This window comes from Schistocerca piceifrons, chromosome 2 (assembly GCF_021461385.2).
Source record: "Schistocerca piceifrons isolate TAMUIC-IGC-003096 chromosome 2, iqSchPice1.1, whole genome shotgun sequence".
Taxonomy (NCBI): domain Eukaryota; kingdom Metazoa; phylum Arthropoda; class Insecta; order Orthoptera; family Acrididae; genus Schistocerca; species Schistocerca piceifrons.
Window position 1 is genome coordinate 245630810 of NC_060139.1, and position 24727 is coordinate 245655536.

The following is a 24727-nucleotide window of genomic DNA, read 5'->3' on the forward strand; positions in this document are numbered from 1 at the left end:
GCGACCGTAGCGGTCTCGCGGTCCAGACTGCAGCGCCTAGAACAGCACGGCCACTTCGGCCGGCTTCCTAGCTTCCATCGTGAAGCTGCGAAGATAATGTCAATGTTTGGCTCGACATACGTTTGTGAGAGATTTTTTCTGTTATGAAAATTAATAAGTCTCGGTTAAGAGCAAACATCAGTGATGAAAATTTACGTAACTGTTTGCGTTTGTCTGTATGTAGAAATTTTGTTCCAGACATTAAACGTGTTGTAAACTCCACCTGTGATAATGAAATAAAACGTGTCGTAGGTAATAGGTACTCTTTCAAACCATGACTTCTTTCAAGCACTCCTACTGACCTTATTCCTTCATTCAATAAAGCAAGCTAGGAAACAAAACGGTTTACAGAGGAAGAAGCGGAGAGAAGGTATGGTGGGGAGGGGAGAGAAGCGGGTGGCCAGCTTGCCCCTGTGTGCACGCAGAACACCTGTTAGGCTGGGTTTACATTAGCAAGTCGCTTGCAGAAATTATTGCTGCAAGTTATTGCGAGCCGCTTGCAGCTGTGTTTACACAGCAGCGCAAGAATTACGCAAGTTTCTTCCGCAAGTTTTTTAGCAAGAAACTTGTTGATACTGTTTACATATGCTTTCAGTACCACTACGAGTGTCAGCCGAAGTATAAAATGGCAAATAGGCGGGTGAGATATGCTGCAGTTCTTGTAATTGTAATGAAAAACGTGAAAAACAAAAAGAGAAGTATTTGGGTTAGAGAGTCGATAATGAGAAGATCGTAAAATGGTGCCTATAATAACCTTTTGCAAGAACTTAGTATCGAGAGCATGGATACTTTTTAAAACTTTTGCAGAATGTCCTCAAATTATATGGAGTATTTGTTGGTGTTAATAGCGCCCGTCATATCAAAACGAGACACAAAGTTCCGTACTGCTATTTCAGCAAAGGACTGTTTGCTAGTCACTCTACGATTTGTAGCTACAGGTGAGCTACGAATAAAATAGGCATTTCATTTATTTATGTGAAACATACAATCCAAAAAAGTTTGTATTTTGAAATCTTTTCGTTATAGGAGATTCATACAAGTCCCTAATGTACTTGTTTCATATTCCCGTCAGAACGATTTCTCTGATCGTACCCGATGTATGTACAGGCATTTTTGACGTCTTGAAAAGAGAAAATTATTTGAAGATATGTGAAAACACAACAATCAAATTAAATTTTTACAGAAATAAACTGCATTTTACAGAATGATATGCTTATAAAAATGTTTTTTTTTAATGTTCATTAAATGGAAAGTGACAAGCTAATTGCCGGCCGGTGTGGCCGTGCGGTTATAGGCGCTTCAGTCTGGAACCGCGGGACTGCTACGGTCGCAGGTTCGAATCCTGCCTCGGGCATGGATGTGTGTGATGTCCTTAGGTTAGTTAGGTTTAAGTAGTTCTAAGTTCTAGGGGACTGATGACCTCAGATGTTAAGTCCCATAGTGCTCAGAGCCATTTGAACCATTTGACAAGCTAATTAAATAGAACATGTAATAATTACACATCGTCTTTTTCTAGACTCCTAAAACCTTAAGCGAGTGGATGCAGGTGGCAAAGGGGTTGTGTCTTCAAGTTATGCTACTTTCTCTGTATTTCTTTCACAGATGTGTCGAATATCGACGAGATTTCATTTAATGCGCTCATCTTCTTCACTCTATCCTTAAAGTCCCGGTTATGCACATTCCATATTTCGGGGTAGCTCTCCACGGCTTCAGTAAAATGTTCTGCATCCTGCTTCATCCAATCCCGTTTCTCCTCCATTTCTGAAATTTGTTTGCATATAATACGTAAGATGGTTGCATAAAATTAAGTCACCACATTAAGTAAAATGTTAAATATGAGTGTTATGCAGACGACACACTTACTATAACTTGCGCTTCCCACTTGCAGGAAATAGAAACACATCCTAAAAGCTGCAAGTTACTTGCAGATACTTCTTGCGTGGTGTTCACACTGGAAGCGGAGAACGTGCACCAAGTCACTTCCGCAATAAATTGCTTAGGTCGCAAGTCGACTTGGGGATATGTTTAGACTCGCAAATCGCGCGGCAAGTTCCTCCGCCCAAGTAAATTGCTGCAGTAACTTGCTAAAGTGCGCGTCATTCATGACGGCGGCCGAGTTTAGGTTCATTCTGCGCATCTGACGTCACAAAACACAGTCAGCCAATGAACAGAGAACGACGATGCCAGAGCGCGACTGCAGTGCAGAGCACGGACGAGTGTCTTCTGTTTTAGAAACGTTCAGTCATTAATAAAGTAATTGAATAAAAGCAAAGTCTTGATAGCAGACTTTCTTTTATAGAAAGTTTGGAAAAAGCATTCTTTATACTAATTGCTTCATATTCTATTAATTAATTAAACCAAACAAGCAATAAGCGTCCTAATTCAGGCGATAGCAAGGAAAGGTGTTTATATCATTCTCACTAACCGCTTTTTCGCAATAAAGAACAGCGGTAATTGTTTATTTCCTATTGTACTTCGACGAAACGTCAGTAATTCATAGTCATACCAACAGTGTTTGTCGGTACTTTGCGTGATATTTTAAAGTCCACCGGGACACGTATTGAATGACGAGCTGCGTTAGCGTAATGGTAAAAATGTATGGCTGATAAGTGAAAGGTTCTGAGTTCAAACGTGGGTCGGTGCTTAATATTTTCTTCACTTAAAAACAATATCGAAGTGTCTTGCTTCATGCATTTTATTCTTTTGAATGTAATTTTTTGAAATTTCTAGTGGCAACTAAAATCGACCATACGGAAAGTATACGCTATGGACTTTTACCTCTGGAAACTCTTCAAAATTTCGTGCAATAGTTTACTACATCTAATGCTGCACAATAACTGCGTTGAACATCGAAACAAAATTAAGTCATTTATGGGGGGAAGGTATCAGTCATGAAGATGTGTAAAAATCAAATTTTTGGGCCAAATAGTTTTTGTGAAATCGAATGATAAAGTGTGTCAAAGCAGTCGAAACACCATGTGTCTGCACAGGCGAGCAGTGCGATGATGACAAAATTGCGCACATCGCGGAATGCGGGGAGCACGTCTCTGTAGCAGCGAAAGGGTTAATGCGGCCGTGGTGGCTTTACTTCATAAACTGCGCGCTCCCCCCTAAACGTAAGTCTGCGAACTATACTGTAGTATGGCGCTGCTTCTCTTGGCGCGTGCAACTGGCAACGCAGCAATCCCCCGCGTCTGGGCGGGCATGCGCGAACAGCCAAGATAAAAGAATTGAACTATAGTGTAAACCGAACTTTAACTGCATGCGTGCAAGTGCACCGCACACGTGCAGGATTCCTGCCCGCCCCTCCTCTACACCCTTCGATACTGATTTGTTTTTGTACATCAGTGCCATTATTCTCTGAATGCATGGCCTCTCGATATTTTGTGACTGTGACAGATGGAACGGCCGGCGACAGTTCAAATAAACTAGGTGCCGATTTCGACGTCATGTTTCAGTTTCAACACAACGCCAGTGACGAGTTAGTTCAAGGCGTTGCTAGCTTGTATTCTCTTCGGTGGTTTTCGGCCGCTGCAGTGAGAGTGAGTGCGCCCTGTGTGTGTGTCTGCAGGCTCGCTGACGGCGGGCTGCGCCACGGACGAGGTGCGGTCGCACGCGTCGCACTTCAGCACGGGCAAGGGCGGCAAGTCGCGGTCCGTGGCCGACGGCCAGTCGCAGCACAGCTTCTCCAACCACTCGGCCAGCCGCTACCCGCTCGCGCCCGCCGCCTACTCCTCGGGGCTCGTCAGCTCGCGGCCAGGTGAGTCCCCCCTCCCCCCCCCCCGCCCCCACAGCCGCGCGCGACGCCCCGTGTTTACAGCAAAGAAACTACGAGGGTCGTTCAACAAGTCCTTACAAAAAGATAGAAAAACAAATTATTTCGGGATTTTTTTTTTATTTTTCAACACAATCCTCATCTACATCTACATGACTACTCTGCAATTCACATTTAAGTGCTTGGCAGAGGGTTCATCAAACCACAATCATACTACCTCACTACCATTCCACTCCGGAACAGCGCGCGGGAAAAAACGAACACCTAAACCTTTCTGTTCGAGCTCCGATTTCTCTCATTTTATTTTGATGATCATTCCTACCTATGTAGGTTGGGCTCAACAAAATATTTTCGCATTCGGAAGAGAAAGTTGGTGACTGAAATTTCGTAAATAGATCTCGCCGCGACGAAAAACGTCTTTGCTTTAATGACTTCCATCCCAACTCGCGTATCATATCTGCCACACTCTCCCCCCTATTATGCGATAATACAAAACGAGCTGCCCTTTTTTGCACCCTTTCGATGTCCTCCGTCAATCTCACCTGGCAAGGATCCCACACCGCGCAGCAATATTCTAACAGAAGACGAACGAGTGTAGTGTAAGCTGTCTCTTTAGTGGACTTGTTGCATCTTCTAAGTGTCCTGCCAATGAAACGCAACCTTTGGCTCGCCTTCCCCACAATATTATCTATGTGGTCTTTCCAAATGAAGTTGTTCGTAATTTTTACACCCAGGTAATTAGTTGAATTGACAGCCTTGAGAATTGTATTATTTATCGAGTAATCGAATTCCAACGGATTTCTTTTGGAACTCATGTGGATCACCTCACACTTTTCGTTATTTAGTGTCAACTGCCACCTGCCACACTATACAGCAATCTTTTCTAAATCGTTTTGCAACTGATACTGGTCTTCGGATGACCTTACTAGACGATAAATTACAGCATCATCTGCGAACAACCTAAGAGAACTGCTCAGATTGTCACCCAGGTCATTTATATAGATCAGGAACAGCAGAGGTCCCAGGACGCTTCCCTGGGGAACACGTGATATCACTTCAGTTTTACTCGATGATTTGCCGTCTATTACTACGAACTGCGACCTTTCTGACAGGAAATCACGAATCCAGTCGCACAACTGAGATGATACCCCATAGGCCCGCAGCTTGATTAGAAGTCGCTTGTGAGGAACGGTGTCAAAAGCTCTTCAAAGCATTGCTCCAACTTTTTTAAACCATGCGCAAAGTAGGAATTCGGCAGGTCTACAATGTGGGCACCTATTCGGGTAATCACCTACTCGCTCCATGTGAACTGTCATCTGCTGAGCCAATTTTTCAAGTTTGGAAATAAAAAAAAACAAGTGCAGGCCCAATACGGAGAACACCGTGGATGTTGCAATAATTCGATCTTTCCAGAACGAAATTTTTACTCTGTAGCTGAGGGTGCGCTGATATGAAACTTGCTGGCAGATTAAATCTTTGTGCCGGACCGAGACCTTTGTCTTTAGCGGGCAAGTGCTCTACCATCTGAGTTACCCAAGCACGACTCACGATCCGTCTTCACAGCTGTACTTCCGCCGGTACTTCGTCCCCTACTTTCCAAACTTCACACAAGCTTTCGTGCGAACCTTGCAGAAGCTGTGAGGACTGGTAGTGAGTCGTGCTTGTGCATCTCAGTTGGTAGAGCACTTTCGCGAGAAAACAAAGATCCCGAGATCGAGTCTCGGTCCGGCACATAGTTTTAATCTGCCAGGAAGTTTCATTTCGAACTTTAATTCCGAACTTCTGGCTACCGAAATTGCACATGTATGCATATCAGCACTGTCGTGGTGAAAGAGACTTTTTCTCCCAAATCAGGACATTTTCCCCCAACGCCTTCGCTCAAACGGTACAAAAACGACGCATATTATTCTCCAGTAATTGTCTGCCCCTTTCTCAAGTAATCGACGTAGATGACTGTGTGTGCATCCCAAAGAAACGTGGCAATCACCTTGCCGGCCGATTTCACCGTCCTCATCTTCTCCGGAACTCGTTCGCCTTCAAAAGCCCGCTATTTTGATTGTTCCTCTCTGACTGGAGTGTACTAGTGTATATACGCTTCGACCACAGTTACGTATCGACGCAGAAACCTGGCAGGATTTCGCCAAAAACACAGCCTCAGCATCGACCACACAGTTGCCTTTATTCACCATTGACACCCAAACCTCCACGTGCCAGACACTCAGAACGGTACCAGACGCTGTGTCCATAGAGAATCAACCAAAACACCGATTTCGTTCGTGCTCTGTGCTGTCATCCAGTGGAAGATGCGTAAACGGTAATTAAAAGTAACACCAGATCCGTTTACGCATCTTCTACTGGACGACAGCACACAGCACAAACTAAATCGGTGTTTTGGTTGATACTCTATCGACACAGAACGTTTGCTGTCAATCTGAGTGTCTGACATCTGGACATTTTTTTTCATATCCAGTTTTTCCCGCAAAATTGCAAAACTGAAAACACTGTACCTTCGAATATGCCATTCGTGGAATTTGTCAGTCATTCCGCGGTTGGTCACTTCCACTGGACCTCCCGAACGCTGTTTATCTTTTGTGCATGTATGGCCCTGTCTAAACTCATTTACCCAATTGTAAATATTTCCAAACACATGAGCGCATGTGCCGTGAACTTCATCCAACTCAGTTTTGATCTGTTAAGTATTTTAAATTGACGTATTTAATCATGCCTCGAAACTCATTTTTTTTTTTTTCATGTCGCAAACTAAACACGAGCTTATTGTTTCAACCTAGTAACCATGTGATACACTTTACCTGCCGTCTAGCGACATATGACGCTTAATACCAGCTCGATACTAAGAGTGCCATCTCTTGGATTTTCTAAAGACTTACTGAACGACCATCGTACAGTCATTCAACAAATGCAAATGAAGGGAAATTCAGGTATTCTGGACAATGAAGTAGTAGATGGTCTTGCAAAACACAGCATCAAAGAAGTGGACCAGCTGTTTACACAGCTTCCATATCCCGACTTCTCCACGTTTCAGGTAAAGTGGCATGCGAGCAATGGCAATGGCAGAGCCAAAAATCTCAGCAAGAAAAGACAGTGGTACAGCCAGAAAACTCTCCCTAAGAGACATGCAATATCAGTTATTTAAAAAAAGAAAAAAACGTGTGGACACACATGTTTTCCCTCGCATCTCTACAGGACTGGAATGACAGACTCTCGCTCCTGCAGTGAATACCCAGAATACGATGGACATCGTAACCATAATTATCATTTTGGGAAGTTCCAAATACGCTCCACACCAAAATAAACAGTGGGAAACCCGTGCAAAAAGGCAGATTCCCTAGCTAAAAAATATTAAAACGCTAAGGAATATAACAGCCTTGAAATTAACTGTAAGTTATTTGACGGAAGTGAATGTGAATCTCTGGCGTATTAAATACCGACATTTGTAATTTTTTGCGAGTAGCTGTATACTTAGAATGTAATTGCCGTCACTGACCTTAATAAGCAATTGTAATGGGTGTATTGATATTAATAAAAAGGGAGGAATTCCGTACACGCCCCATTTCCGCCATTCCTGGGACTGACCTAAAGCGTAATGACTGCTTATGACAAATTGTAGGAAAAATAGATGCTACACAAAGGTCCAGTACAAGAATCGTAAGGAAAGGTCAGTGGCTCACATGATATTCTGAAGATGTACGTTTTCGTGGCGACATTCTTAAGTAAATGCTTCACGGAGTTATTTCCACGTCAAAGCTTTCGACGACTTCCTCCGTCATCGCGAGGTGTTTTCTGTAGGTCGAATTAAGACGTGGTGACGTCACAAAGTCACTGCACTTCCATTTGCCATCAGAAATTATATTGAAGACTATGATGGGTGAATATTGGTAGCGATATTGATTTCGTTAGATGGCGGGCGACTCAGTTTGCCTGTTGCCTTTCAGCAGCACGCGCCTGTTTCCATGCACCGCTACGGATATAATTTCGTAAACGAGTGGCAGTTAATTTACTTACCGATTAGTTTCACTCACATGTTGTTCATACAAGCTTCCTTATTAAGCGCAAAGTTCCGGAATCACAGCGGATAATTACCCTACAGCGTGGGGAATTGTGTGCAATCGCGTCTTTCGGACAATTCCAATTAAACTTCATTGTATTGTTTTTAAGTTTAAACTAGCGAACCCGGCAGTGCTTCGCAATTGCTAAATATGTATGTGAATTGGATATACGTCCTTATCTCCTCCTCTCCCCTCTTTCTATCCCTCTCGCCCTACCCCCTCCCCTTGTCAATCTCCTCGTCCGCTCACCTTCCCTCCGCTCCCTGTACATCTCTTATTTCACACTCACTCTACCCATCTCCTCCTTTCTCATCCCTCTCCATATCCTCCTTCCCCTTCTTTACATCCATTTCCTGCCCCCTTCACTGTCGTCTCATCTTCCCTCCCCCCCCCCCCCCCCGCGTCTATATCTGACCTTATTTATTGTTATTACAAATGGAACCTTGATAGGAATGGAAGTCTAAATGCGTCATTAGTACAAGTGGTATGAGGGAGACTTTTCCAGCTGCTAGATCTGTGAAAATTGTACATTTAATGGCAATATTTCTCATGGTTTTAATCTGTGAACAGGTAGGACTGTAAAGTTAGACATAAACACAGCCTTGCCGTTTTGACTGCGGGAAGGAAAAAAAAACTGCACATATTCACATCACAGCTTAGCCTGTTATTTCTCGTTCTCGCTTCCCGCGCCCGGGTTCCCGGGTTCGATTCCCGGCGGGGTCAGGGATTCTCTCTGCCTCGTGATGACTGGGTGTTATGTGATGTCCTTAGGTTAGTTAGGTTTAAGTAGTTCTAAGTTCTAGGGGACTGATGACCATAGATGTTAAGTCCCATAGTGCTCAGAGCCATTTGAACCTGTTATTTCTAACTTTCTCGGAATCCGTCTAATAGAAACCGTTTATTGTATGACATGTCTATATCTCCAGCGGTTTAGGCTGTGCGTTGTCAGTCAGTCAGTATTTTGTGAGTAAGATCTAACTAAGCAAGTCGAACGCGACTGCATTCGCTGTTCCAAGAGTCGAAATGGACCGCGTTTGAGAAATTCTTATTCCATTTGCCTCCAAACGCTGTCTACGTTCTTCGTCAGCCTGAATGACTCGACGATAATGTAGTTGGCTTTGCGCGTACGCTAACCGATATTTGGAAGCCTAGCTGGTGGCATTTTTTCCAAAGAAATAAACCAAAAACTGAAATCAATTGAGTGTTCGCAACACACCAAATTACCACAAACTGACATCAATTCGATCTTTGCAGCACACCAAAGATGTGTTCACCACCGATAACGCACTGATATATCGCTTTGGATTCTATTCTTTCTCGCAAAATATCAATATTCAATTATCAATTTCTATTTCTTATGAAAACATGCGACAGCAGAAATGTCAAACTGAACGTCACGTCTTTGTTATAAAAACATGTGACAGCAGAACTATCAAACGGACCGTTACAAAAATATCATCCAAATTTCTAACTTTTCCAATGGATTTTCAGGAAAATTTCTTTCATACAGACCTTGTCCTGATAGTTAAAAACCCAACAAAAAGACCATGCTAATCGGTAGAGCCGTTCTCAAGTGATGATCATTCATACATGCGGCAATTGATATATATACATGACTGAGTACAGTAAGAGCAGAGAAACTAATGGTTCAAATGGCTCTGCGCACTATGGGACTTAACTGCTGTGGTCATCAGTCCCCTAGAACTTAGAACTACTTAAACCTAACTAACCTAAGGACATCACACACATCCATGGCCGAAGCAGGATTCGAGCCTGCGACCGTAGCGGTCCCGCGGTTCCAGACTGTAGCGCCTAGAACCGCTCGGCCACTCAGGCCGGCAGCTGCTTGTTACGAATGTGTCAAAATCATAATTTTTCCTTTATTAGGTTAGAGTCTTCAGCCTCGCCTAGACCCACGAAACAAAGCTTAGTATTATCTCTGTGTAAACAAGCGCTCAACTCCTGCAGCCTTTTTCAGCGAGCGGCTTCGGGAAAATATTAAACATTTAAGTCTGTCAGCTAACCTGTGCCGTAGATTCTTTGGCTTTTCTCTTCATCACTAGCATTCCCGTCCGATCTGCCTGTGGGGTGGGGTGGGGAGGGTAGGTGAGGGGGTGGGGAGATGAGCGGAGAGGGAGGGGAGAGGCTGCCTGCTGGCGGTACCTACAGTAACATAATCAATCGTGCCAAATTCATAAAAGTTCTTCTCACAAGAAGAGAGAACCAAACTCATTACGTCTAAGTAGTCGTCACAGGTAGATCCATGTTGCTCGACCTCGTCAGCCGAAAATCCTGCAGATGCCGATGCTCGCCTTATTTGCACACAAATTAAGAAAAAAATATTTACGTCACATTGCGTCTGCCTTTCGTGGCACCTATAAATTACTAAACTATGTCCATAAATGACACACCATAAGATTATCCACACGCGACTTGTACAACCTGTTTCGAATCCCTTTCCTGGCCTTTATCCCGTCATATGGGGATATTTACTAGTTTTCGAGAGATCCTAAATATGTTGTTACTTTGAAGCAGCAAATACTCGTATTCATAAGGCTCGAGTTATAATATAAAACTATCAAATATGGACTTCAACTGAAAATGACAAAATTCAATACGGCGTTTACCAAAGTCGTCTAGTGACATAGAACGTAATCTTGCAGTTCATTGGCCACGTTCCTCTCCACGAAGCAATAATCTGACGAGCAGGTCATTGTGTTAGTCTGACTCCGGAAGCATTAATTCGTGTAACAATAACGTTTGGTGTTCAGAATGAGATTTTCACTCCGCAGCGGAGTTTGCGCTGATATGAAACTTCCTGGCAGATTAAAACTGTGTGCCAGACCGAGACTCGAACTCGGGATCTTTGCCTTTCACGGGCAAGTGCTCTACCATCTGAGCTACCCAAGCACGACTCACGTCCCGTCCTCACAGCTTTACTTCCGCCAGTACCTCGTCTCCTACTTTCCAAACTTCACAGAAGCTCTCCTGCGAACCTTGCAGAACTTGCACTCCTGGAAGAAAGGATATTGCGGAGACATGGCTTAGCCACAGCCTGGCGGATGTTTCCAGAATGTTCGCAGGAGAGCTTCTGTGAAGTCTGGAAGGTAGGAGACGGGGTACTGACGGAAGTAAAGCTGTGAGGACGGGGCGTGAGTGGTACTAGGGTAGCTCACATGGTAGAGCACTTGCCCGCGAAAGGTATAGGTCCCGAGTTCGTGTCTCAGTCCGACACACACTTTTAATCTGCCAGGAAGTTTCAACGTTTGGTGTATTTTTTCGTATTGTGATGACTCCTTTGCGATGTTGCCTAACTTATTACAACTTGTAAATTGTAAGTAAGTAAAAAAGTATAACAAGGTAGTTTCTCATTTCTATACGAATGAACTTTTGCACACATACCAAACTTCATGTTTTTAGTGCTCTTGGACATAGATTAGATATCTGTCACCAAAGTCCAACACTGTAATGCGAAATTATTCCCCAGTGTTGATAAAAACAAAATATCTGTCTTGCAGAGCTACGACAATCGCGGCAGTCGCTGGCAGCCACGGCGATGACGTCAGATCGCGCCTCCGGTGCGCACATGCACGGCCACAGCCACGCGCATGCGCACCGCGGTCAGGCCAGCAGGCCGCGCACGCGCTCCCGCGACCGGTCCGGCGTCGTGACGTCATCGCGACCCGGCAGCCGCTACGGCTCGACGCACACGCTCAGCAACTACTGCGCCGATCCGTCGGACAACTGGACAGACCACGACATGGACATCTACATGGCGCGCAACCCCACCACGCGCGGCGGCCTAGTGCCGCTTTAGGGCTGACCCCCATTTCCTTATTGTGAACTGCAACTCCGATTGCTCGTGGCACCGAGATTGGTACGGTCTCTCTGATGCGCTAGCACCGACAGGACAGTGCAGTTGTCAACACTTAGTAATTCGTTGGGCATGAGGAAGAGCTCACACCATCACAACTAAATAAGATACGCCCTTCCTTCTAACTGCTTCCTTCAGTCAGCGAAGGCACACAGTTCTCGGAAACTGATGTCGGAATCCCAATTCTAAAAACCAGTGACAAGGACTGTTTCTCTATTGCTGATCATGAAAGTCTGAAAATTTAAAAACATATGCTAAAAAGCCAACTGAAGGTAAATGATGAAGTAAGACAGTGTTGTGTTTAATCACTGTCACAGGTATGAAATTCTGAGAGTTACCTAGTGCAAGTTTTCCCCAACAAGTGAATGAAAAGACAGTAACATTCAAACTGCTTTGCAGCACTAGCTAACATGGTATCAGTTTTATGATGTGCATTTGTACTGAAAATGTTGTGCTACTTTTACAGAGCACTAATAATTGTGTTGTAACCATGTATTTTTCTGAAGATTTTTGGTTTCAAGGACGAATGGAAAAGTACTACTTTCGCAGTATTTTCTTGTCACAATCGCTTCAGTTTGGTGAGACACAGCAAGAGAAACTATTAAAGTGAGTGAGTGTATGTGAGTGAGAGAGAGAGAGAGAGAGAGAGAGAGAGAGAGAGATAGTGTCATTTACATAATACATGGTATTGTAAGAAACATCTGAGTGCATCTGGTAGCGGAAAAGTCAGAAAACCATTTACAAGCGAAATACAGCTCTTTAAACAATGAAAATTGTATAAAAACGAGCTGTACTCTATATTTTATTAAAGTATAATCCCTAATAGTGTGAGACACGTCAGCAACAAGTGAAAAGTCTGTAGCTTATTAAGTGAAGTCTGAGTTTTTACTGTTACCTCAGGAAATGAGTTTTGTCCTTTGTATTTATATTATTGTACAGTGTTTCAGTAAGTATACAGTTTTTACTTGAACTGGATAGAGACTTGCTTCATGTAGGGTATGTTAGACATACCCACAATTAAGAGGCATACAACTTGCTCAAGACTATTTTCAATAATGATGGTGCATTTCAGTAGTGACTCAATAATAGGACAGTCTAGTTTAATGTCCCTCGCTGAAAGACAGAGCACCATCTGACAATCTTCTGGAAAATGCAGTCTTGCATTTCCTCCAATGGAGGCATAATTTATAATTATATTAACTTTTCATGCCTGAAGTATGAATTACATGCATCAAACGGCATTCTTAATAACCTCTTTGGTATCTAAATTATCTTTGTTATTACATTAGGATTAAGGAAGAGATACTGTTTAGCACAGACCACAAAGTAGCACAAATTGTTTTCATTACATTGAATTTAATTGTAAATCACTTGGTAAAAATACAATAAAACAGCTAGATATTTTTTACACTAGAATTCATTTATTCTTCACCATGATTCCTTCTTAGGTTTATAATATGTTACTGATAAGAGCATTATGTAACTGCTAATATATTGTAGACATTATTTCATTTGTAACACAATTATACTGGAGAAAGACTTTGTAGCTGAGAAGGTAAGTATCATACTACAGATCCAAAGGTTTGTGGTCAAACTTGCAGTCAGTCCTAGGTTTTAATTTGACTTCCACTAATTCCAATGCTTTATGTATGTGAAATAGAACACGATACAGTAGCCTCAGATTCCTTGATTAATCTGGATGGACGAGTTCTCTAGTCAGACAAACACAATGTCACACCACCACCAAAATAACCTTGCTTCTCCAATACTGCTTTGTTCAAACTGACCTCTCCATTAACAACTGCCATACTTTCAACATTCACAGTTTACTCTGGATTAAAATTAATACCAACAGATTAATTTGGTTTTGCATTCACAAGAAATTTTATTTCACTGTCCAAACAGTCTGTCAATCTTGTGCTTTCAAGAGGACAGTGACACTTTCTACAAAAAACCAAACCACACATATTTAAATGTGAGTTTCAGTGTGCTATATGACGGTTCCCGTGAATCAATTTGCTATGTCAGAAGGAGGATACTTTTTAACAATTTAGAAAGAATACCAAAAAGAGCAGGACTGAAACAAACACAAATATTTAAATAGTCTTGACTCATCAGAGCAGCTTAAAAATTAATTTCCCATTGGAAAAAAATAAACAGGGAAAAGTATAGCGAAGGGGTAAAAATGCCTGAGGGGGAAAAGCCTCATGGAAAAAAGAAATGTGTCAACATTTAAGATTCATAATAGGAGTGGACAGTAACTAGGAGCTGTAAAAACTAATATTATGATTAATGAGTTTCAAAGAAAACCATTTTTTCCTGGGGCATATCTGAAATTAATTCTACTTCTGTTGGAAACACGCTAGCCATGTAGCCATGACAACATGCTACATACTCTGTGACAAAAATCAACCCAGCCCCAAATTTTGTTTGATGGTCATATGATCATACTTTTGTTAGAAAACACCAGTTTTGCAGTGAGTCAAACGCTTTCCTGAAGTCAGTGTATCCATCTGATTTCTTCGATCCATGGCTCTCAGGATGTCATATGAGACAAGGGCAAGTTGAGTTTTGCATGACTGATGTTTCCTGAATTAACACTGGGTGGCATGGAGGAGGTAATCTGTTCAAGGTACATCAATATGTTTGAGCTCAGGATATGGTCTAGGATTCTACAAGAGATGAATGTCAGTGGGATTCAGTGGTAGTTTTTTTATTCACTTCTGCTGCCCCCTTGTAGATGGTGGTCAGTGCTTGCTTCCAGTCAGTCACTGGGTACAATTTCATGTTCAAGGGATCTATGGTACATTATGGTTAAATGGGAGCCAACTCTATATACAAACTGTCACGAAGCCCTTACGCTCCAGAGCATTGTTTAACTGTAGCAATTTCAGCTGTCTCTCAACGCCACTAAAACTACATGGTCCAGTCACATTAATGTCACCACCTATCTTTGACATCAATGGGCAATAACCATTCACAGACAGCAGATGATGGCACTAGCAGTGGACAGTAAATATAGTGTGTCAGCAAGATGCGGAGAATAGTACAATGGTTGTCACAATGTGGAAACAGAGTGATTTATCTGACATCCAAGAGGGCATTTTCATTGGTTATAATGTCAATGAAAGACCTGAGTCGAAACAAAGCCCCGGGAGTAGACAACATTCCATTGGAACTACTGACGGCCTTGGGAGAGCCAGTCCTGACAAAACTCTACCATCTGTTGAGCAAGATGTATGAGACAGGCAAAATTCCCTCAGACTTCAAGAAGAATATAATAATTCCAATCCCAAAGAAAGCAGGTGTTGACAGATGTGAAAATTACCTAACTATCAGTTTAATAAGTCACAGCTGCAATATACTAACGTGAATTCTTTACAGACGAATGGAAAAACTGGTAGAAGCCGACCTCAGCGAAGATCAGTTTGGATTCCGCAGAAATGTTGGAACACGTGAGGCAATACTGACCCTACGACTTATCTTAGAAAATAGATTAAGGAAAGGCAAACCTACATTTCTAGCATGTGTAGACTTAGAGAAAGCTTTTGACAATGTTGACTGGAATACTCTCTTTCAAATTCTAAAGGTGGCAGGGGTAAAATACAGGGAGCGAAAGGCTATTTACAATTTGTACAGAAACCAGATGGCAGTTATAAGAGTCGAGGGGCATGAAAGGGAAGCATCGGTTGGGAAGGGAGTGAGACAGGGTTGTAGCCTGTTCCTGATGTTATTCAATCTGTATATTGAGCAAGCAGTAAAGGAAACAAAAGAAAAATTCGGAGTAGGTATTAAAGTCCACAGAGAAGAAATAAAAACTTTGAAGTTTGGCAATGACATTGTAATCCTGTCAGAGACAGCAAAGGACTTGGAAGAGCAGTTGAACGGAATGGACAGTGTATTGAAAGGAGGATATAAGATGAACATCAACAAAAGCAAAACAAGGATAATGGAATGTAGTCGAATTAAGTCGGGTGATGCTGAGGGAATTAGATTAGGAAATGAGACTCTTAAAGTAGTAAAGGAGTTTTGCTATTTGGGGAGCAAAATAACTGATGATGGTCGAAGTAGAGAGGATATAAAATTTAGACTGGCAATGGCAAGGAAAGCGTTTCTGAAGAAGAGAAATTTGTTAACATCGAGTATAGATCTAAGTGTCAGGAAGTCGTTTCTGAAAGTATTTGTATGGAGTGTAGCCATGTATGGAAGTGAAACATGGACGATAAATAGTTTGGACAAGAAGAGAATAGAAGCTTTCGAAATGTGGTGCTACAGAAAAATGCTGAAGATTAGATGGGTAGATCACATAACTAATGAGGAGGTATTGAATAGAATTGGGCAGAAGAGGAGTTTGTGGCACAACTTGACAAGAAGAAGGGACCGGTTGGTAGGGCATGTTCTGAGGCATCAAGGGATCACAAATTTAGCATTGGAGGGCAGCGTGGAGGGTAAAAATCGCAGAGGGAGACCAAGAGATGAATACACTAAGCAGATTCAGAAGGATGTAGGTTGCAGTAAGTAATGGGAGATGAAGAAGCTTGCACAGGACAGAGTAGCATGGAGGGCTCCATCAAACCAGTCTCAGGACTGAAGACAACAACAACAACGTCAATGGTAGAATCTTTCCTAAAATCTACATTTGTAAACCATTTGTATGCTGCTATTGTTAAAATACACTGTGCATGGCAAAATACTGCTACCCAAACCCAACCCTGAGGCAACCATGCTGTACAATGGGTCACATATGACAGGGATGCACAACGGTTGTTGAGATGTGTATGGGTGAATAGACATGCAACTGTTGAGCAACTGACCACCCACATAAACCAAGGGGCTACTAACAGTGCCTCCTCAACGACCGTTCAGCAAACATTGCAGCATATGGGCCTCTGAAGCAGCCGCCTGGTTCGTGCACCCATGCTGACTGCAGTTCATCGGTGACAAAGGCTAGAATTTGTGCACCAATACTGCAACTAGACATCCACTGAGTGGCACAAGTGGCCTTTTCAGATGAAACATGTTTTAGGCTCCATCAGACGGATGGTCACTGGCAAGTATGGTGTAAAACGTCTGAAAGCAAACACCCTGCAACAACTGTCAGGAGGGTCCAGGCCAGAGGGCATTCCCTGGGTGACCTTATCGTTGTGGAAGTCACAGTGGATCAAAACAAGTATGCATCTGTGCTTGAGGACCATGTCCACCCTTACATGCAGTCTGTCTTTCCTCAACATGGTGGCCTCTAATATACTAATACACATTAATGACTTACCATTCCACATTGATGAAGATGCAAAGTTAGTTCTTTTTGCTGATGATACAAGTATAGTAATAACATCCAAAAACCAAGAACTAAGTGATGTAATTGTAAATGATGTTTTTCACAAAATTATTAGGTGGTTCTCAGCAAATGGACTCTCTTTAAATTTTGATGAAACACAATATATATAGTTCTGTACAGTAAATGGCACAACTCCAGTAATAAATATAGACTTTGAACAGAAGTCTGTAGCTAAGGTAGAATTTTCAAAATTTTTAGGTGTGTCCATTGATGAGAGGTTAAACTGGAAGCAACACATTGATGGTCTGCTGAAACATCTGAGTTCAGCTACATATGCTATTAGGGTTATTGCAAATTTTGGTGATAAGAATCTCAGTAAATTAGCTTACTATGCCTACTTTCATTCACTGCTTTCGTATGGCATCATATTCTGGGGTAATTCATCATTGAGTAGAGAAGTATTCATTGCTCAAAAACGTGTAATCAGAATAATTGCTGGAGTCCACCCACAGTCATCCTGCAGACATCTATTTAAGGATCTAGGGATCCTCACAGTAACCTCACAGTATATATATTCACTTATGAAATTTGTTGTTAATAATCCAACCCAGTTCAAAAGTAATAGCAGTGTGCATAGCTATAACACCAGGAGAAAGGATTATCTTCACTATGCAGGGTTAAATCTGACTTTGGCACAGAAAGGGGTAAATTATGCTGCCACAAAAGTCTTTGGTCACCTACCAAACAGCATCAAAAGCCTGACAGATAGCCAACTAACATTTAAAAATAAAGTAAAAGAATTTCTAGACGACAACTCCTTCTACTCATTGGCTGAACTTTTAGATATAAATTAAGGGAGAAAAAAAACATCAACAACTTAAACATTAGTGTCATGCAATATTTTGTGTAATGTAATATCTTGTACAGACATCTTTTATTAACCTGACACGTTCCACATCATTACGAAGTGTCGTATTCATGATCTATGGAACAAGTATTAATCTAATCTAACAGCAGGATACAAGCTCATAGTGCACATACGTGGTTCAAATAGTGCCAGGATGAGTTTACCATACACCCTCGATTGGGCTCTTCGTGCCGTGGATCCTCAACCAAGAAAACTAGTGCAGCTAGCCACGGCACTCAAGTTGGCATGCTCCACATCCCTGCCAGGACCTTCCAGAACATCACTGACTCCCTGTATGTCTTGTACCAGTCTGCACCGCAAAAGATGGTTATTCAGGCTTCTGACAGGTGACATATTTGTGTGTGGCTGTACATTGTAATATCTAAAGCACTCATCTTTGTAGTGGTGCAAGAAGTAAACTGAAAGGCAGAATGAACATTTTAAAATGAAGTTCAGCATTTTTACTTCTGATATGCTACCTTCAGTTTCAGTTCCTGTGTCATCTATGAGTGTTTGGACAGTAAAATGAGTGCCACAGACAGTCTTTCCTTATGACCAAAATTTCTTTGGCTATGGCAGCTTCACACATTGTCCTCTTGACGGCCAAATGTATTTAGTTCAGTACCCCTCTATCTATAGTCGTATTTTTTGTTTTACCCCTATTATGCCAGTAGTTATTGTTTCTTTAGTGTCTCCTTCACAGTGACTGTATACCAAGGAGGTTCAATCACATAGTGAACTGTTTTACTAGATATGTATTGTACTGATGCATGTTGTTATAAAGCATAGCAACACACCTCACTTTTCTCTTACTAGACCAATGAAAGATGTGCATGTGAAAAACGTGACTTTAATTAGTAGTAGTAGAGTACAGAGCATCTACTGTGCCTGGGTTTGCTGGAATTTATGTGCAGATATGAGAAAGAGAATTGCGGGCACAGAGCAGAAGGTGACGATGGCCGTGTAATTTGGACTGGCTAGTGAGGGTTATTTGCACTTTGCAGTCATGCTTTGAGGGTGCTGTGGACTCCAAAGAAGAAGGGGACCTGGTGACAATGGTCAAGCACTAAAGGAAAATTAATGTTGTTATATAGACTCTGTGCCATGCTATCTGAAGTTAAATGTGAGCTTGGTGAAGCATTGAAGCATCATGTATAAACATATTATCTAAAAAGTTTTATTAATTACCAGTTGTTGTGAGTTCATAAATTATTTGAATATGTAAGAGTTATGGAAACAATGTTTTTGATTTTGTAGTAAGTTATTCAAATGTAGGAGCTCTCTTATAGTCCTCGCCCCACTGCAATTGGAAACAAAGTCCGTGGTTAAGTACATGACATTGTGTAGCAGGACCACAAAATCAAGAAAAAACAAGATGGTGATGGCAACGGAAAAGAAGGTAACTATTATTACATGGGAACAAGTAAAGACTGGGTATCTCACAATATATCAACCACTTGAAGTCAACCCATAAGAAAAACCACTTCATGTGGTGCCCTAAGTGAAGGACATGGATGAGACGAAATAAAATAAGAGAGTTTCTACATTTAAATAACTCTCTACAAAATCACAAAACACTGTTTCTGTAATAATATTCAAATGAGTTATCAACTCACAACAACTGATAACTAAAAAAGGTTTTCAGACAATATGCATATACATGATGCTTCAATGTTTAACCAAAACCTAGCACTTAACTCCAGACAGCATGGCATGGAGTCTATCTAACAGCATTTATTTTCTTTTGAGCTTGGCCATTGTCATTTGGCCCCTTTCTTCTTTAGAGTCCACAGCACTCCCAAAGCACAATGGTCAAGTGAAAGTGCCCTCATTGGCCAGACCTAATTACACATCCACTGTCATTTTCTCTGCTGTACCTGCATTTTTCTTTCTCCTATCTGCAAATAAATTACAACAAACCCAGGCATAGTAGATGCTCTTTACTCTAATGCTAACAAAAGTCACATTTTTCACATCTACATCTTTCATCAATATAATAAAAGCAAAGTGAGATGTGTTACTATGCTTTCTAGCATCATGTATCCAGTGCCTAGTCAACTATTCACCTATACTTGATCCACAGTTCCCCTACATGCTCCCAACAAGAGGTTAGATTAGATTAGATTAGATTAATACTAGTTCCATGGATCATGAATACGATATTTCGTAATGATGTGGAACGAGTCGAATTTTCTAATACATGACATAATTAGGTTAATTTAACAACATACTTAAGTTAATATAACAACTTTATTTTTTTGTGTTTTTTATTTTTCTTAATTTTTTATTTTTATTGTTTTTTATTTTTTAAATATTTTTTTCTTTTTTTTCTTAATTTATATCTAAAAATTCCTTTATGGAGTAGAAGGAGTTGTCATTCAGAAATTCTTTTAATTTCTTCTTAAATACTTGTTGGTTATCTGTCAGACTTTTGATACTATTTGGTAAGTGACCAAAGACTTTAGTGCCAGTATAATTCACCCCTTTCTGTGCCAAAGTTAGATTTAATCTTGAATAGTGAAGATCATCCTTTCTCCTAGTATTGTAGTTATGCACACTGCTATTACTTTTGAATTGGGTTTGGTTGTTAATAACAAATTTCATAAGAGAGTATATATACTGAGAAGCTACTGTGAATATTCCTAGATCCTTAAATAAATGTCTGCAGGATGATCTTGGGTGGACTCCTGCTATTATTCTGATTACACGCTTTTGTGCAATAAATACTTTATTCCTCAGTGATGAATTCCCCCAAAATATGATGCCATATGAAAGCAATGAGTGAAAATAGGAGTAGTAAGCTAATTTACTAAGATGTTTATCACCAAAATTTGCAATGACCCTTATTGCATAAGTAACTGAACTCAAACGTTTCAGCAGATCATCAATGTGTTTCTTCCAATTTAATCTCTCATCAATGGACACACCTAAAAATTTGGAATATTCTACCTTAGCTATATGCTTCTGATTAAGGTCTATATTTATTAATGGCGTCATACCATTCCCTGTACGGAACTGTATGTACTGTGTCTTATCAAAATTCAGTGAGAGTCCGTTTACAAGGGACCACTTAGTAATTTTCTGAAAGACAGTATTGACAATTTCATCAGTTAATTCTTGTTTGTCAGGTGTGATTACTATACTTGTATCATCAGCAAAGAGAACTAACTTTGCTTCTTCATGAATATAGAATGGCAAGTCATTAATATATAATAAGAACAACAAAGGACCCAAGACTGACCCTTGTGGAACCCCATCCTTGATAGTTCCCCAGTTTGAGGAATGTGCTGATCTTTGCATGTTACGAGAACTACTTATTTCAACTTTCTGCACTCTTCCAGTTAGGTACGAATTAAACTGTTTTGAGTTCCTCTTTGAAGACCTACAAGTAATTTTTTCACTGGGAAGAAAAAGTAGCAGCACTTAAGAACAGATTTACATTTTAAAGACAGTAGGACAAATCTCTTGGAGTCTTGTATCAGGTGAGGCAACTATGATACATATTTGTGGCACTATCATAGACTTTATGAATAAAACTGAAGAATATTTTAAGATTTATTTTCACTTGATGGAGTTTGGAAGGTGAACAAGACAACAATGAGGCATTAATGAAACTTCACCTCTTGTGTCTCATCATTGTGTACCTCAGTCTTTAACTCTTTACAAATATTTGTAGGTGTGCATATACATGTATCATGATGTGGTGGTACTCTTAGCCACACGAAACAAATTACATGTATCTTACAGCTGGATGGTCTACTATTCAGTGGTTATGCCTCCAATGCTTCCAGGGTTACCAACATTAGTTTAATGATATGCTTAGGACGTCCTTGCAGCAAGGAATTGTCATTTTTTAGTATAGTTGATTAAAGTGGGCTTTCCTGTCAACATATAGCTCCTTGTTAGTTTCTGATAACTATGAGGGCTGTTCAATAAAGAATGATCATAATTTTTTATGGCCATAATTTCTCGCACTAAAATTTAATCTTACGATATTCTGTTAGCTTAATGTGCAATAAACACACTGCAGTAGTTTCACTGTTGTGACTTCTGGTTCCCACCTGTGGGAGGCAGGCAAGGTCAGACATGTTCAGTATTGCCTACTGCTGTGATGGACGTAACACACGAGGAACAATATGCGGCTTTGAAATTCTGGTTTCATCTCAACAAATCTTCAGCTGAGGCCTATACAATGTTACAGGAGGTCTATGGAGTCTGCTCTTCCATACAGCACAGCTCAAAGGTGGTTTAAAGTGTTTAAAGAGGGGAGACAATAAATTTCAAAGGAAGGTGGACCCGGTGCTCCAGTTACTGCTCTTATAGAAGAAAACATCAACACTGCTGCTGTCATTGTGAGAGAGAATCAATAAATTACCTTAAGATCACTTTCTGAAATACCTAACATTTCACTGGGTGCCACTCACACATTGGTGACACAAAAATTACACATGACACATGTTTGTGCACGATGGGGTCCAAGACTGTTGAGTCCCAAACAAAAGGACATTCACATGCAGTTATGCATGCACTTAAAGTTGATGTTAGAAGAAGATTTGGAGTTTCTTTCACATGTAATCACTGCTGATGAAACTTGACTACATCACTTTGATCCTGAGAGCAAACAGCAAAGCTCAGTGTAGAAATCTCCATCACCAACCCCCAAAAAAGCAAAAGTGGTTGTTTCTTCTGGAAAAGTTACGGTCATCTCATTCTTTGATATTCATGGAATGGTTTATCAGCATGTTGTACCTACACACACATCAATAACTGGAGCGTACTACAGGGATATCCTGAAAACATTGCAAGTCCATATCAGTCGCAAAAGACCACATTTCTGTGAAGCAGGCTGGATGCTGCACCACGATCATGCGTGGCTGCGTATTGCCAATGTTGTTGCTGAATATCTTGCAAAAATCAACATGAAGTACATCCCTCACCCTCCCTATGGTCGGGATTTAGCCCCCATGTGACTTTTTTCTATTCCCTAATATGAAGAAACGCCTTTGTGGGAGGCATTATCAAGCAACAGAAGCAGTGGTGAATGCTGCGGAGGCGATTTTGAAGGACCTCTCAAAAAATTGTTTGCAGCATGTATTTGAAGAGTGGCAGAAATGCTGGGACAAGTGCATTGCATTCATGGGAGACTACTTTGAGAAGGACTATCAAAATCATAAGCATGAGTAAGGGTGTGTTGTAAAAAAAATTATGATCATTCTTTATTGAACAGCCCTCATACCTTTTAAAAGGGCTGGCACTGAAACATATTCCATTTGAGTAAAAAAGATAACAAAAATCACTTTTCAGTTTTTTGCTTACCTCTACAGCAGCATATAACGTATACACTTTTCCTGGCATCATGAAAACACTTTTGGAATTAACACCCCAAAAAATTACTTTGTGTTATACAGGTATACATTCACATTGATGTATCAGGAGATAACTTCAACTGTGACATAGATTTCCTTATATTCCTTTGTTTACAGTATGGTAGTTTAGTGTGCACATTTTATTCAGTTGTGCACAACTGGAGCAGTGAGATTTTTTCTTTCTTATCATTTTCATATTTCTGCCTCCCACAACACTACGATGTACTTAGGTGGAGTCACTACCTATCTGTTGTTGTTGTTGTGGTCTTCAGTCCTGAGACTGGTTTGATGCAGCTCTCCATGCTACTCTATCCTGTGCAAGCTTTTTCATCTCCCAGTACCTACTGCAACCTACATCCTTCTGAATCTGCTTAGTGTATTCATCTCTTGGTCTCCCTCTACGATTTTTACCCTCCACGCTGCCCTCTAATACTAAATTGGTGATCCCTTGATGCCTCAGAACATGTCCTACCAACCGATCCCTTCTTCTGGTCAAGTTGTGCCACAAACTTCTCTTCTCCCCAATCCTATTCAATACTTCCTCATTAGTTATGTGATCTACCCATCTAATCTTCAGCATTCTTCTGTAGCACCACATTTCGAAAGCTTCTATTCTCTTCTTGTCCAAACTATTTATCGTCCATGTTTCACTTCCATACATGGCTACACTCCATACGAATACTTTCAGAATACTACCTATCTATGGGAAATAAAAGTAATGACACAAGATTGGGTAGGTAGGGAAGGGAGGCATGTATACAAATTATAAGAACTCACAAACGAAACTAGTGACATAATGCCTTTTAATAGGATACATTATACGTGTAGTTTCTTCTTTCTCATTTCCAACATATAAGAACAAAATATATAAAGAATGTAAGCATACTGCACAACTTTACTGCCAGATATGGGTAACACAAGCCTGCCTCTTTTCTTATTAGTAATTTCAAGATGAAGTTTAGTGAGACAGAAATAGGAAATTTTAAACAGTTACCACAAAGTAGAACAAAACAAAATCAAGTTTTACTTAATTGCATTTAACATCATTTCAGCTACATAAAGCAATAAAAGCATGATATGGAAAGATATGGAAACATACACATGGATAACATTAAAATTAATGTTATATTACATTGAAATTAATGTTAGTCCACATAGAAAGAAAGATGGTACCTTTAATGAAGAAATAGTAGGAAACTACCAGATTTGGTTACTTACCCTGGGATGAGGATGCACTTATCCCACCGATAACGCATTTCCTGTGTGAATTCGAACCACAGATAAGCAGCTGCACGTATTCCACCAAGTGTGTGCACAACATGTGACATTACAATAGCAAGTCTCCAGACCAAGCTGTCAACAGGTGCTGATTTGATATTCAGTAACTGCTCCTGATAACAAACAATGAAAAATAATAAGCT

General features: G+C 40.8%; 2 protein-coding genes across 2 annotated transcripts in view; one reads left to right on the top strand and one right to left on the bottom strand.

Moving 5' to 3' along the window:
* Window positions 1–13163, top strand: part of LOC124776707 (TLR4 interactor with leucine rich repeats) — a 312067-nt gene extending 298904 nt beyond the window's left edge. Inside the window, exons 9-10 of the mRNA XM_047251818.1 lie at window positions 3611–3799; window positions 11400–13163. Of these exons, the coding sequence (XP_047107774.1) occupies window positions 3611–3799; window positions 11400–11698 (488 nt within the window). The 3' untranslated portion in view covers window positions 11699–13163. The remainder of the gene's footprint in view (window positions 1–3610; window positions 3800–11399) is intronic.
* LOC124775293 (rab3 GTPase-activating protein catalytic subunit) overlaps window positions 1–24727 on the bottom strand; it is a gene marked incomplete at its 3' end in the record, with an annotated part of 470052 nt that overhangs the window by 368925 nt on the left and 76400 nt on the right. The window contains exon 8 of the mRNA XM_047250130.1: window positions 24525–24697. Within this exon, the coding sequence (XP_047106086.1) occupies window positions 24525–24697 (173 nt within the window). The remainder of the gene's footprint in view (window positions 1–24524; window positions 24698–24727) is intronic.